The sequence below is a fragment of the Agelaius phoeniceus genome, chromosome 4, assembly GCF_051311805.1.
Source record: "Agelaius phoeniceus isolate bAgePho1 chromosome 4, bAgePho1.hap1, whole genome shotgun sequence".
In the NCBI taxonomy this organism is placed as follows: Eukaryota; Metazoa; Chordata; class Aves; order Passeriformes; family Icteridae; genus Agelaius; species Agelaius phoeniceus.
The window spans coordinates 68,559,387-68,574,759 of NC_135268.1; the positions used below are offsets into that span (position 1 = coordinate 68,559,387).

At 43.1% G+C, this 15,373-nt stretch overlaps 1 protein-coding gene across 7 annotated transcripts in view; it reads right to left on the minus strand.

The window, feature by feature from the left end:
- ST3GAL5 (ST3 beta-galactoside alpha-2,3-sialyltransferase 5) overlaps positions 1–12,199 on the minus strand; it is a 30,041-nt gene extending 17,842 nt beyond the window's left edge. Inside the window, exon 1 of one of the 7 annotated variants that reach the window (XM_077177841.1) lies at positions 12,176–12,199. Coding sequence is in view for 1 of the 7 variants with exons in the window: in XM_054633728.2 (XP_054489703.2) it covers positions 4,605–4,683 (79 nt within the window). In the remaining 6 variants the exon portion in view is untranslated. Of the gene's footprint in view, positions 1–4,561; positions 4,795–12,175 lie in introns of those variants that run through there. The other 6 variants (XM_077177844.1, XM_054633728.2, XM_054633729.2 and 3 more) reach the window with 6 other exon arrangements.
- Positions 12,200–15,373: the final 3,174 nt, after the last annotated feature.

The following is a 15,373-nucleotide window of genomic DNA, read 5'->3' on the forward strand; positions in this document are numbered from 1 at the left end:
CCAGCCTCTCATCCATCAGCACCCTCAATTCCTTCTCCTCAGGGCTAATCCCAATCCAGTCTCTGCTCAGCCTGGATTTGTGCTTGGGATTGCCCTGGCACAGGTGCAGGACCTCAATGGACTTCATGAGGTTAACATGAGGTTAATCATCCAAAGATTTCTGCAGAAATAAATCCAAATTTTTCAGCTGAATTTTAAACACAGGTTTGAGAGATCAGAAAAGCTAACAACCTGCCCACATGTTGAAATTGGATTTAAAATCTATACAAGGAAAGTAAAAAGCCTTTCATCTGGATGGCCCCATTTGCCCATATTCAGAAAATACTCAGGAAAAGTGGGGAAAGAAATACAGACAAGTTATCCCAAAGGAAATGTGTCTGATTGGAAAACCTCCTCCTATGACACAGTGAATGCAGAAATACCTTCTTAAAGGATTTTTTGTTCAATGGTGCGTGACGAAAATCCTCTAAAATCACCAGCATGAGGGAAAATTCCAGTGATATTAATGATCCAAAGGAGACTTACTAGGAACATGCTAAAGCATGAGACTTTTGTGTCATGGTTTGTAGCAGTATGTTCACTCTTGGATGTTTATCTTCAAATAATTTCCTGATCACCATCCTACCACTTCCTATCACAAGACATAATGAGAGCAGCCAGGGAGCTGTGGCAGATTAGGGACTGACATCTCACCACAGGAAAAACATGAAGCTAAATTTAAAAATTAGAGACTTCTGCCAATTATTTCTTCATCTACCACTAAATAAATCCCACAGTAAAGTTGGCATTTTGACATTTAGACACTTGAGAAACTTTCCTTGAATATTATCTGCTTAGTGCCTATTACTACTGAATGAAAAAAGCATTTGTTTTCATGAACAGAATCAGTGGTTTTGGTTAATTGAAGAATACATCTGTGATAGCAGAAAAAAAGTTTAGCCTGTAAAATGGTTATAAGCACCTACAACAGGCATCTTACAAAATGAACTTTGGCTGGAAAGGGCTTTTTATCAGACAATAAGAATTTAAAACAATGCTGTCTGTACAAGCTGCAGTTCATTTGGTCAAGATCTGTCTCCTCAGAAAATGAGAACTTATTACTGAACCCTATTTGTGTGGACATAATTGGTAAAAAGCGAAACAAGGAGCAAATGAGAATTTCAGAGCAGTTGACAGAAACTGTCAAAGGCACCAACAGGATGACAGGTGAAAATTATTTTTCCTGGAGGCAGGAATATCACAAAGCAATCTTCGTGTCCTAGAGGTATGATGATTTTTCAAGCCTTGCCTTGTGACACTCTACTTGTGTTTTCTTCTAATTGTTTAATGGGTCACTCCTACATCCTCTTTGCAACATCGACCAGCAACTCATAAAGTCATTAACAACCTTACATAATTGTGTCTACTTGAGCACTCTTTTCCTTTAGGAAGGATGCACATAGTTAGGCTACACTTTGCTGTTAACCTTGGGTCATCCAGCTAGAACATCAAAAGAAATGGTTTCAGCTCAAATACAGCCCAATTATCAGCTTAACTAGAGATACTCAGAGTGCAACACCATCACTGCCTCTCAGCATCATTCACAGGAAACCTTTTGGACATTAGCAGTCCAAAACAATCAAAACAGTCCTCCTAAAATAATATTATAGGGAAAGAACTCTTACTGAGGTTCTAAATGACAGCTCAATGTTCAAAATAGAGATATTCTCTTAATTTCACATCTTAGCACCCTCTTCTCTAGTCAAACTTTGCAGGCTTTTCTCTGAAACTTCCTTCAGGTGCTCTCAAGTGAGTAACAGCAAAAAAACCCATGAAACATAAACAGAAGAAACATCACCAAGATGTGCTTCAACACTTAAGCAGGCTGCTGGTGCTTTGTGACAGACAAAAGCAGCATCTGAATATGGGATTTTTCTGGTTCACAAGTGAGCCACAGAAAGTCAGTGTCCCAGCCAAGCAGGAAGAAATGGGTAACTTAAAACCCAGAAATCCCAAAAAACCCAAAATTGCCATGGGATACCACAGTCCCCAATTCCCAAAAATCCCAAAATTCGCATTGGGATGCCAGAGTCCCCCATTCCCAAAAAACCCAAAAATCCCAAAAAACCCAAAATTGCCAAGAGTATTGCTGTTGTGAACAGTGTGCTATTAAACATTTAAGTTTCTTTCTTACAAGGGAAGCTTCTAGACAGGAGCAAGAAACAGTGGCCTGCCTGCTTGGGATGCTCAGAGCTGATATCAGCCACCCCTCAGCATGTGCTGAAGCCCACAGACACACACAGTGAATGAGCTGCAGTATGACAGCATTTTGCTACCCAAAATTGCCCCTCTGCACATCTCCCCTTCCTCATCCTCCTCCCCAGACCCACACTTGAGGAAGCCCTGCACCTCTCCAGCACCTGGAGGGAGAGCCACACCAGCCAGGAAGAAAGCACAGTGCACCAGGACATCTCATCTTGCACGAGTGGAAGAGATTTCTGAGCACCTGCAAGGAAGCCAAAACAAATTGGGTCTTTCCCCTTACATGGGAAGTTTGAGGGAAAAAAATCTTTCCTAAAAGAAATGGTCTGAAAAGGCAGGGCAGAGCTTTAATCTTTACTGGGCTAAGGAAACAGCAGACTTAACACAGCCAAGATGTTTCATATGACATCTGAATTATGCAGCAGAATAGCCCCAAAAAACTGGTGATTATGAAACAATGTCAATATTACAGCAGCATTTTTACCACACTATCATCTAACATTCCAAGACATGATAGTAAAATCACTTGAGCTTGCAGAAGCTAGAGAGGAGATGCCAAAAGCCTCCCATAAAGAAAAGGCAAAAAATAAAATTGCAATGCAGCAAAAAACGTTGCTGTAAACAATTTTAATGCTTAAGCTCTGACCTTCAGGAGACCTAACAGGCTGCAGAGAGTGCTGATGGGATGGGTAAAGGAAGAGCCTCTCCCAAGGGGAACAGAGAGCTTGGCTTGTCCAGCTTTGCGAAACAAGAACTGAGAGTTTGTCCTTAGATGCAACAAACATGTAAATACCAAAGCCAAAACAAAACCTTTCAAACAAAATCATAATGTTAGCACACAGGAAAAAGTGGACATAAACAAAGAGGGACTACTGGCAAAAGATTCCTGAGCAGCAAAGGAACAGCCTTGCCATAGGAGTAATGGAAAATAACAGAGTACAAATATTTTAAGGAAGTCTTTAATAATTAATGAATGACATTATCAGTGAGAGCTGCTTGTGACAGGAAGACTCCTCCATAATCCTGAAGCCCTGTGTCCTGCTGGGTTTGGAGCACTGGATGTGCCTGCTGGGGATGCTTTAACCTGTTCTGTTACAGCAAGCTCCATTCCGACTTACACAGAATTTGAAAATTACACTATGACAAGAATCATTGTCTGGGTCTTTTTCAGTTATTTAGCCTTGATTATACCTCAGGAACTACTGAAGTGTTCCAGGGCTTCTTAATCTAAACAAACAACCTGCCCACCGAATGCTCCAACTCTGCAGCAGTCTTGGCACGCTTCACATCTGATGTATGCAAAGCAAACAAAATTGAACATTTTTAGCCCATTCTCCTCGGTAAAAGGAAGAAAGTTTCTGCTACCACACTTTGGCCAAATGATTGACAGGCAGTTAAGAGCAGGATGTAGGAAGACAATCTGCTGGAACTGTATGGAAGGAAGGATGCTAAACCTCAAAAAGTTGCAGGAAACCAGAGGAGGGATGAGCTCATTTCTCATCATCCCCACGGAAGCAGACAATGCACCAAAATGCTTTTGTGACCTAACTCTCCAGCTGCATTTTGACCTCTGAAAAGAAATTCCCTGAGTTTGGCTAGCAGAGTGCCTGGGAGATAGCTCAAGGTTTCCTGCTGCATGATCCAAAAGGGAGATAGCAACCTCACTGCAGCATAACAGATGGAATGACAGAGTCTGCATGGAAAACACCCCCTCTAAACCGAATCTGCACAGTCCCATTGTCAGCTGCAGTTTAAAAATATATATCCACTTCAGAAGCATAAACGAGCATTTATCTTAATGAGTTTTCTATAGGGAAATAATGAATATACATCTTTATCTACCCTTTTCCCGAGAATGATACAAAGCCAGTCATTTTCCACCGCAGAGCTATTTACATCCAGTAATTTAAAGAACATTTCCTAATCATTTCCCTAACTAAAGAGAGCTGCAGAATAAACATCCCTCCTCCAGCAGCCTTACAGTTTGATATTACTTACTGAAATAGAAAAAATAGATACAAAAAATCTCAGCACAAAGGGGGAAAAAAAGGAAACTCTTTTTCGTGAGTGGCGCTGAAGCAAACAGAAAGGTTTTGGCAGTAACAGCAGAAGCCGTATCTGGTTTGCATTCACATCACTCCAAGCATGAAATACAGAATCCCTCACAAAACGCCTGTCGGAACCCGCAGAGAAGCAGAAGCCTATAAATTTTATTCCAGAGGAACAACTCAAGCCAGCCGCAGCCAACACATCCTCTCCCTCCAGCCCAAGGCAAACCCGCCTTCCACCGCCCATCTGCTCCAGAACTCGCAGCCCGCACCTCCCCATCCCCGCTGCTCCCTGCCTGGAAGGGAGGGAGAGACCTGGAAGCTCCGGCGCGGGCGGTGGGGCACATCCTGCCGACTGCTCCGGCCCGAGCCCGCAGGCCCGGCGCCGCTGCATGGACCTGGGCCGGCGCCGTCCCCGCTGCGGTGCCGCGGGCGGTGCGGGCGGCGCTCGGCGGCCCCGGCGCTCTGAGGCGCGGGCGCGGCGCGGCCCCGCCGCAGGTAGCGGAGCCGGCGCGCGGCGGGGGCGGCACGTGGCGGCGCGCAGCCAATGGGGGCCGAGCGCGGCGCCGCGCGGGGCGGGGGCGCCGCCCGCGCTGAGGGGATGCGGGAGGGCCGCGGCCCCCGCCCCGCAGCTTCTGTGCGGTGGCCGTGTGGCAAATAAGCGCTTTCTTCACCTTTTCTCCCTCTGCAATAAATCGTGGGCTTGGGGGGTTTTTCCACACACGCACACACACAGCCCCCCAGCCAAGAGACCCGCGCCCGCTGCCCCTTCCTCATGTCCGCCCTTTCATTTCGCTGCCGGTGCCTTCACTCGCCCTCTGCGGAAAAATGAGGTCGATCCCCTCAAGTTACAGCGTTTGAGCTGTTTTTATTGTGCCGTATACTCCCAGGAGCTTTGGTGCGCTGGGGCTTTCAGGCCTCTCCGCAGCTGTTTTAGGGAATCCTCATTTTTGTGACCCGACGCGCCGCAGAATGTGTAAAAAAACCCCAAAAGTCTGGTGTAGTTGTAGATTCGTGTAAGCGGCTGCTTGACTCGCAAGGGAGGGGAAACGACCTTGCAAACCCATCTGAGCATGGCCTTAGAAGTCACAAGTTGAAGCACCAAATAAAGAGCTGGAAAACCAATGGAGCGAGGAAGCGTGGGCACCGGATGAGGGAAAGCTGATGAAGCAGGAAAACGGATTAAGTCATTACAGCCTGTCTGATGCTAGGAATTGTATTTTTTTTAATATCTGACTTATTGCTATGGTATCTACAAATGGTTCCCTAACCTAGATGATTGATGCAAAACAATCAGTGATTCCAGGCACAGCAGCTGCTGGTTATTAGTGCTGGTAGTACAGTGCAGAACACACAGCAGAGGCCATGTCAGGGGAGACAAGGGAAAACTTGCCCTTAAAGAAGGTAGGATAAAACAGGCTCTGAGGTGCCATTCTCAGTTAAAAAGGAGTCATATAGTTCAGTGAGAAGAACACAAGGAGATCTGAAAACAACCACCATTTTCTGACTGGTGTAGAAATGTTCCCTCACTGTAAAGGATAGATGAGCACATGTCCTGAAGCAGGACAGTTTAGATGCTTTCAAATTTTATACAAGATAAACACAGTTTTCTATCCTTATAATGGTCATTTCTTCACAGTTCCTGTTAAACTACACCTCATTTTCTACAGTGGATAAGATATTTCTTCTCTGTTTTGTCAGCTGTTTGATGGTTTGAGTTGTAGTCACTGCAGATCCTTGATGACTTTTGGTATGATTCAAGAGAAAACATATACAAGTCAGAAACAAAATGTTCCCTGCTCTGTTATTTCAGCTGTTGACACAATTGAGGATTAGCTCTTATATTTAGTCCTCCTCCATAATTGCAAGCAACTGTTCATTAGTTTGGACTCTCAGATGAAGCCAGATGTAAATAAAGACCCTGAGTGTACAGCCATTCATGAACAAGGGTGTCACAAGGCCTGTCACATTGGGCTCTGGCCAGGAGACAATCAGGCTTTGCAAGCAGCTGCAGCAAAGATGCAGCAAAGATGCACTGTGTTCATATTTTGGAATCTGATAGGAAAAGTGAACAATCAGTTTTGATACATGTCGTATTTTTGAGGCAGGACGAAGCATGACAGTGGATGAGTGATGCTGTATTTTAAAGAAAGCTTAGAGGATTCTCCAATTAGCAGTTAATTCTGTCAATAAATAAGGTTTCAGTGGATTGAAGTCCCAGAAATAAATAGGAAAAATGCAGTACTAGGAGCTCATCACCAGTCCAGCTAACAAGGCAGGGAGATCAGAGCCTGAGAGGCAAAAAACACAATCATAAGTGACTTCAATAACTCAAATTAAGTTGGATAAATGTCACAGGAGGGAGAAGGGGTGGAGCTGACATTTCAGGAAGTATCTGTGACTGCTTATTGGGAAGCCAGAAGAGGAAAAGCAATCCCTGGTCCTAAAGAGTGCCATATTATTGACAAAGACATATGCTGTAGCAGAAACTTTAGCATCCTTGGTTTCAACACCCTTGTAGCACCATGACAAAGAAAATCAGCAGTGTTCTGCTTTCCTTTCAAAAACAGAGGAGCAATATAGAACAAGACACACCTTTCATTAAAAGGGGGTAAAAGAAAGGACTTGTAACCTCTGATGGGTTAAGCACAAAATTATGAGAAGGATACAGAAGGAAGTTTCAGGGTCAGCTTGCAAAAGTTGTAAGAAATAATAGCAAGACTTTCTAGAACAAATCAGGGAGCCTGCTGGAGTTTGACAGCTCTGTAAGGCAAATAGATTGTTTCATACACAGAAGAAACATCTGGAGAAGATACAGCCAGGAAAAAAAGGCTGAATTTTTCTTTGCATTTGTGAGTGGGATAGATGAGCACGGGTGAACTCCAATAATGGGAAGCTTCTTTAAGGGGAATAATTAGGAAAACATGTCTTGGATTACAGTGCAAGTATAAAAGATGAAAGAACACATTAATAAGTGAGCAGCAGCTAACTGCTGAGACCAGATGGAGTTCAACCACGAGTTGTCAAGCAGCTCAAAGTGCTTCAGGTACTAACTGCTGCCTCTGACTTCTCACTTAAAGTTACCTCAGCATGGGAGGGGTCTGGAGAGTTGCTCATGTGACACCAGATTTTTTAAAGGATTTTGGAGAAGATTGTGGAAGCTGTAGATGTGGAAGCCCAATCTCCTTGACAGACAAATAAGTAGAAATTATGCTGAAGAACAGAAAAAACTTAATGGCCACACAGAAAAGATGACACAGTAGGGAAAGTCATTATGGCTTTTTGAAAGCAAAGTCTTTGAAGAAATCAAGAAGCTCATGGACCATGAAGATTTAATTAACTCTCTGTGATGGTTTCCAAAAGCAATCAGTAAGATTCCCCCCCAAGGGAAGTAAAAAACAAGGCTGCTAATGGATATGAAACTTAGACAAATAACTGATAGAAATGGAGGCCAGTAGTGATTTACAAAATATGTTGCTGATAATGAGCAATTCAGGGTAGGGCTAACTGAGAAAAACTGAGTGACTATGCTACCAAGAGACTCAGTGGCAAAATGGCAGATGAAATTAAATCTGATAAATATGAAAGGCTGACATGTAAGAAAAAAAAAAAAAATCCTGAATTTCACATATATATTGAGGAACTTTGAGTTGATTGTTACCAGTGAGAAAAAAGGCCTTGAGGTTGTGAAAGCTGGTTCTGTGAGAACATCAACTCAGGGCTCAGCAGTGATCAAAATAGAAACTGAGAACGGTTAAGATTATTGTTAATATTTATTAAGAGAGAAATACAGATAAAAAGGGTCATTGTGTCAATCCCCGTTTGCACCTGCATCTTTAATTGCCTGTGCAGTTCTAGTTCAAGAATAGTATGGTAGAACTGGAATAGATCAAATAAAAATCAATACAATTATCATAAATAGTAGGAGGGCTTTGAAAGGGATCGTGGTTGACTCAGCTGGGTTTCTTCACTCTGCAGGGAAGGAGAGATAATATCAAAGTCTATGTAAAATCTTCAGAGATCCAAATAAGAACCAGGAATCCAGACTGCTCACTGACTTACCAGACATGAGAACTGAGCTACAGAAAATGAAAGGAGAACTTGGAACGTTCAAAACAAGCAAAAGGAGATAGTGCTTCATTCAGTCTATGCTTAAGCCAGAAGTCTTTGCTTCAGGATACAGTGGGTACCAAAACTTTGCATGAGCTTAAAAAGCAACTGGAAAATCATCAAAGACTCGTGATCTAACTCAGCAAGTTCTTGACTTGTAAGTTGCTGGAGCTGAAAAAACATTTTGGGGAAGTACAGAACGTGTTTTCCCAGTTCTTTCTGTCTTCCTACTCACATCTGTCTGAAACTGCTGGGCGGGGTGGAGCTTTCAGCCAACCCAATATCAGATTTGTAGATTTAGGATTATTTTTACCTCCCAACTCCAGATCATCCAGCTGTCATAATCTCCCCAGACTATTTCTGGTCATTAAGTAATTGCATAGGGCTTTTGTACTGCTTTTTGTTTTGCCTTTCACTGTATTCACTGCTTTTAGCACTATATTAAAGCCCACATTGATTTTTGGCACTGCCTACTATTTTGAGAAAAAAAAATCTCATTAAAATCTTTAATGTGTTCTTCCCAGAAGCATTAAAAACAAATTATCTCTTGTAGGTGTAGTACCTTTCTCATTTCTGGGAGAATGCAAGTCATCAGTGCAATCCTAAGTACAACCTACATGGGAGGAGTGATAAGTAGTCTGCTGCTCTGGAGAAAAACAATACATTGTATGGTGGAGAAGTCAGTGGTCTAAAGGGGTGGATGCAAATCAGGTTGTTATTCTTCAACCATCTAAGCTGGCTTTGTGAATTAATGTTAAACAGAATAGAAATATTCATACTTCCCATTTCAACTGGTGCAGACAGTGACTTAGGACTGTTGGAGTGTAGAAGTATCAATATAAATATTTAATTTATATTGATGGTAGACTGGGTATGATTTGTGTCCTTTTGAGTTTCTTTTCCCTAGCAGAAAATATTTTCATGCAGTTCAGTGTTTTAAGTCTATTAATAATTGTACAAAGCCTTAACAGCAGAGATTGTAATGTATATATTAATAATGCATTTGCAGAGAAAAATATATTAATGCTTTTCTAAGTGCTCAATTAAGCAATTACCTAATGCCACAAAGCATTAGTAACAGAGAGCAAGTATAATCTTAAATTGTTTTATGATACTGTAGATGTCTAAGAGTTTTTCTAAGAAATTCAAGAGAGGAGCACATGCAGAGAAGCCGGCTTTGTGACAAACAGCTTTGGGAGGTTGTCACAGCTCCTCCTCTGCGGCTTGGTTGGCCAAGGAGTGAACCATGGCCACAAGACTATCTGTGGTCTGCCACTTCCAGAAATATTAAATACGATCATAGCAGCCTGAGCCAAAAAGACTTTTCTAGCTCCTTTCTCCTCCTTCTTTCTCCCTTGCCCCAGCCCTTCCTGGAAATGTCCGCATTTAAGTAGAAAACTGAATCAATCTAAAACATCAAGTAAAAAGAACTGTAGATTTGTTTAGCAAGCTTTCTTTTGTATTTAAGAGAATTTCAGCTTTCTTGTTCTAGAACATTACTAATTCCTGTGCAGCTTCTGCAGCACTTATCTTTAAAATGCAATAAAAATCACTTGATACAGTTTGTCAGTTTGTTCCTGAATTTGGTTTACGGGAATCAGTAGATTTCTTCACAGTGAAGTGCAAGCACTTATCACCTGCTGGTTTAAATTTCAACACTGTGATTTTGATCATCCTGTTTGCTTAGTACATCCTCTGTAACCTTTGGTATATATGAAGCAGGGGACATAAAAAAAGAATTGTTGAATAGGAAGTATGTACGCAGCACAGACCCCACTCTGTTTTGTGCCCTTCTTTATCAGTTAAGCAAACTTTCAAGGCATGTTGTTTACCATTTAGTAGATAAGCTACTCTGCAGAGAAATGAGGCACATTAGAAGCATATGGTAATTTGAGTTAGGATGGATTTCAGGAGTTCTCTTCTCCAATCTCCTTAAAGCAGGGCTGGCTCTGAGGTCAGACGAAGTTACACAAGATCTTATCCAGCTGGGACTTGAAAATATCCAAGGATAGAATTTGCACAATCTCCCTGGGCAAGCTGCCCCACTGCTTGACTGTTGTCACAGTAAAAAAAGCTTTTCCTTATATCTGAATCTCTTGTGTTTTAACTGATGCCCATTATTTCTTCATTCTCCCACCATGGACCTCAAGAGCAGCCTCCTTCTTTTCAATGACCTCCTCACAGGTAGGCTGCAATCAGATCTCCCAAGCAATCCCTTATTTTCACCTTCATCCTTTCCTTTCCTGTGTACATTTAAATGTCATAGGTTAGTATCTTGCAGCTAAGTCTTGGCAAGCCTGTGTTCATCCATGCCCATGCTCAGACACACAAAACACAGCCAGTCTGGGGTACCAACTTCACAGGGCAGAACCAGTGTCTTCACTGATCCATCCTGCTGTGAACTGAAAAGCACTGGTGTGAAAACCATCACTCTAATCTTCACAGCAGCTTTGCATGAGGTGAACCAGATCTGCGGTTATCTAACAAGGCTGTGATTGAAGGAAACCCCCTGTACCTTCCCCTTGGCAGCCTCCAAGAGCACTGCTGCTGCCTGAGCTGTGTTCCCAATGAGCCAGAGGCAAAAGAGACTTCCTTAGTGTGAGGAGCAGAATGGCAACTTGCTGTGAGTGCAGCTGAGCTGCCACAGCCAGTGAATGGATAAACCAGAGAACTGCACTGGGGCTACAGCTGTCCTGCACAAACACTGGCACGCTGATGTGGACCTAAAGCTGTTGTAGAAGAGAAATGTGCTTTTTTAGCTCTGCTTCAGGGCTGGAGGGCTTCTTTTCAGGCAGTGGTAAGATCTGGAAAACTGAGCAGATGTGCAAGCTGTTGATTGTGTTAGTGTACACACTCAAAAGTGTTTTTACATAATATAAAGTCTAAGTTAACTCTGTCTGGGCATAACACATATCATGCATAACTGGGCAGCAATGCTACAACTGCTGAACTGCAGGTGCATCTGCAGGGCAGGTCCCAGGAGATGTCCTGAGATCAGTCTGTGTCTCTGCTTTGGGAAGAAGGGGATTTTTGCTTATGTGAGGCACTGAAGGGTGACCATTGACCTCCAACCAACCGAACACACCCAAACATGTCTGTTTTTGTTGACATGTGTTGCATTTTCTCTGCTTTCTGCAAGCCCAAAGGAGTAACGAGGAGGAGGAAAGAGCTGATTTAGCATTGCCTGACAGATGCAAGAGCAATTACCAGAACCCATCAAGGCTCTTCTCAGCTGCAGAAAGCGTGAAGAGCGTATTTTGACAATGTGCCACAGGCAGACAGGGTCCTGCTTTGTGTTACGTTGAATAAATAGTGCCTGGCCGTGTCAAGAGTTTATGCAGGGTTTTCAGGATCTGCTGAGGATCTGTTATTGAAAAGTTTCTTTTACTTCTCTGAACTGCATGACGAATTAAATATAGCATGCTCTGCACAGCACACAGTTTTATTGTGCCATAATAGGAATCAGAGCAGGACAAAACAATTAAAAGGCTTGAAAAAGAACAAGCAAAATGGAGACAGTGTGAGGAACAAATCAGAACAAACACTGTGAAGATGTGAGGCTGTTCTCTGGTGTCCAAAGGGGAAGGACACAAGCTCTGAGAGCATGAGGTTATTAGTACAGCACTGGGCATTTTTCATATACCAGCCATAGAAATCCCATGTGTGATCCCTCTTCTCCAGAAACAAGGCTATTATTTCAAAGTCTTGCCCCAGCAAAAGTCTCCATTCCCCCACCTGTGCCAAGCCCAGCAAGGGTAGCATGATCTGGGACCTACCTGTCTGCCATCATGTGTTGATCATGCATGACAAGATCATCTTCTGCACAGGTCCAAACCATCTTCTCTATTATTTCTTTCTTTTCCCCATTCTCAGGCTCGGGTTTGCTTTTAAGCAGTACTTATCAAGACAGACCATTCCAAGTCATTGTTAAATCAGATTATTTTGGTTCAACACCTCTGGGGGAAAAGAATGTCCATCCACTTCTTCTCTGTAAATCTGGGGAGATGTTACAGAAAGGACCAGTGGGTGCCCATGTCTTGCCCTAAAAATACAGAGGTAGGAGGCAAGGTGTGCATTTACAGCTGGGGGCTCAGCTGTGCTTCTAGGATCCCCCTTCGGAGGGTGGACTCACCTGCCATCCCCTCCACTGCAGTAAGACCACCAACACTTCCTGCATGTGGAAGATGTCTTATCTTGAGAGCAGAAATGAAACTGCTCTTCCGAGAATTGTACAAATGGTAAATCACGCTCGCTCGCTAAAAACACTGAAGTTGTGCCAGAGTTGTGCCTACGCCAGGATAAATCAGCACTGAAAGATGAGAGCAGCGTTGTTTGCCAGCCAGTTCAAAACCAAGTGCCTTGAGCCAACACATGCCGGTTTTACCCTTCCCACTGCTGCCAAATGACTTGCTTAAGATGTGGCATTTCAGATGGAGAAACAGACTTATGTGGTTTTGATGCTGTAATAGATTTATGAAGAATTTTTCCTGCAAAAGCCTGTACCTGAAAACTCAGTTGCAGGATTGCTTGGAGGAATCTTTGGACCTTCTCCTTGCTTTGGATGTTCCATCTGTTTGTTTTTACTTTGACTTAAATTTGCATTGTCTATTCTTTCTATTTTTGTTTCCCTTTTGTTTTTATTTCTGTTTGGAAAAAAAAAAAAGCATCTTTGGAATGTGTGTTGGTTTTGAACACTCTCTGCTGCAAGGTTTGTTGCTGAGAGATTGTGGCTAAAGGCTGTGAGGTCCTGGGTGTTTAGATGCTGCTTCAGTGAAGCAGCAATGCAAATACACCTCTGTGGCTAGACCAAGAGAAAATACTGCAGGTTTATTCTTTGCTTTCAAGGCTGGGCTGAGTGAGGAACCATCAAAATAATTTGTGGGAAGCATGCTGTGTTTTAAAACACACACAGAAACACATTTTGTTGTTTTTGCATTGTTTGTTATCAGAAAAAAGCTGTCATTCATGTCTCTTGAATATTATTTTTAAGCCTTGTGTAGTAGCACATGTGATCTCCATGAGCTGACAACTACAGGACACCAATTCTTCAGGAACATGGGGAGTACTTAGGATGGACTGACATACTCTGGAGCAGGTGAATGTGGCAGCAGTTCCCATTGCCTTGCTTTGCTGAGAGCTCTTTGCCTTGCAGATACGGAAGGATGTCACAGAGTCCCTTGTGATGTACCCCAAGGGCTGCCCATCTCTGCCCTGCATTGCAGCACCAAGTGTGACAGAGGGACCAGGGCTTTTCCTGGCTTTTCCTTTCCCCCCAGCAGTGCTGCAGTATCATCCCCTCCATCAGCATTGCTGGTTCCTGGCTCTGTTCCCTTTTTGCCCATTATCCCCTCTATCCAAACAGCAATTCCCATCTCTCCAACAGTGCCTACAGCACTTCCGTCCATGGCACTCTGAGCTGAGCCAAGAAATTTCCTTCTCTGGGATGCAACCCGAGGTCAAAACAAGCCCTTTTTATTTTGAGCTGAGACTTTAGCTGGCCAGGAATCTGTTTGCTGAGAATGGTAGCAGAAAGAGAAGTCTTTCCAAAATGTATGGGAAATATTAATGCGGAAGAGATATGGAGGGTGGACTCCATTTTGCAGGCATCTTTCTGATTTCTCTGATTAGAGACCAGTGAGCCCTTTCTTAGCCCTACAGTTAGTTTTTATAAAGAATTCCTTTTGTAGGCCTAGGGTGGTGTTTAACACCAAGCAGAGCAGAGCTAAGGCACGGCAGCATCGCTGTGGTGGTGCCGGTACCGCAGCACAACAGGAGCAGCTCAATGACACTCCGGTCGTGCCTCTGAAAGTGCTTCCAGTTCACTTGTCAGGAGGTTTTCTGGCACAGCTGAAAGCAAGGCAACAGGCAGCAAGCTTTATCAGTAGGACTTTAGGGATGTCAGCCTGGCCTTTGGTGTTCTAATCCCTTGTAAAGATTATTGCTGCTTTAATTAGGGGTATGAACTTTTCTGTTTGCATGAGGTTTTCTTTCGCAGAGGCATCTTACCAGGAAAGCCACAAATATTTTAGTATAAACATCCTGACATCATTATAGTTTATTTCCCTCCCCAAATGGAAGTGCACTTATGTCACTATTAAAAACTTACTGTCCTGAAGTTTACTAGTTTAAAAGCATTAGACAGAAAGCAATGTATTAACAAGCACAAGGGTGAAGTGGCTTCAGGGGAAACTCAGAATTGCTTTTTATCCTAATTTTCTGTTCCCTAATGAACAGCAGGCACTGAAGACATTTACCACCACTGTGGCCATAGGGGCCAGGCTCAGTCTTTAAATGAAAAGATGTTTTCGTGGATTACTTTGAGTGAAATATTGGTGGGACTCACTCCCAGAGCATTTGCTGTCCCTCAACAGATTGTACTCACTGTGGTTATGTTGACAAACATGTCTACCACAGCCAGTGATGAAAAGACATTATAAAATTCATTGCAAATGTCCCCCTTGATTTTAGGAGATGTTTGATGCAACACATATGATCCTAATAATAGTATGGGGTATTATCACCCTGCTGCAGACCTTGCTACATGAAGGAGAGTCAATCCCACCTTAAGCATGCCTGTTTCTCTTTGCTGCTGCCAAAGGAAGCCCAGAACGCCTGGCTCAAATATCCACAGCACTGTGGGAGGCCTGGAGGGTGGGTCGGATAAACCTCAAGAGAAGCCAGCATCAAATTTCAGATAAACAAGGTCAGGCAAGCAGATACACAGACCTTGTCTTAAGCCTTGAGCAAGGTTGAACAGTATTAAAAGACTGGAATGGAAAACTGAGGGAAAAAAAGCTCATTTAACTAGTATTTACAGGAACAGGGATCTGCAGAACTGGAGATGAAAAATGTGATGTTTCAGATGGCTCATGCAGTAGTGTGACAGTGTGACAGTCACCTTATCACAGTTTTTCTTCAGCAGCAGCAGCAAGCAGAGATATAAAAATTAATCTGAGTTCATAGGGAGTCACCAG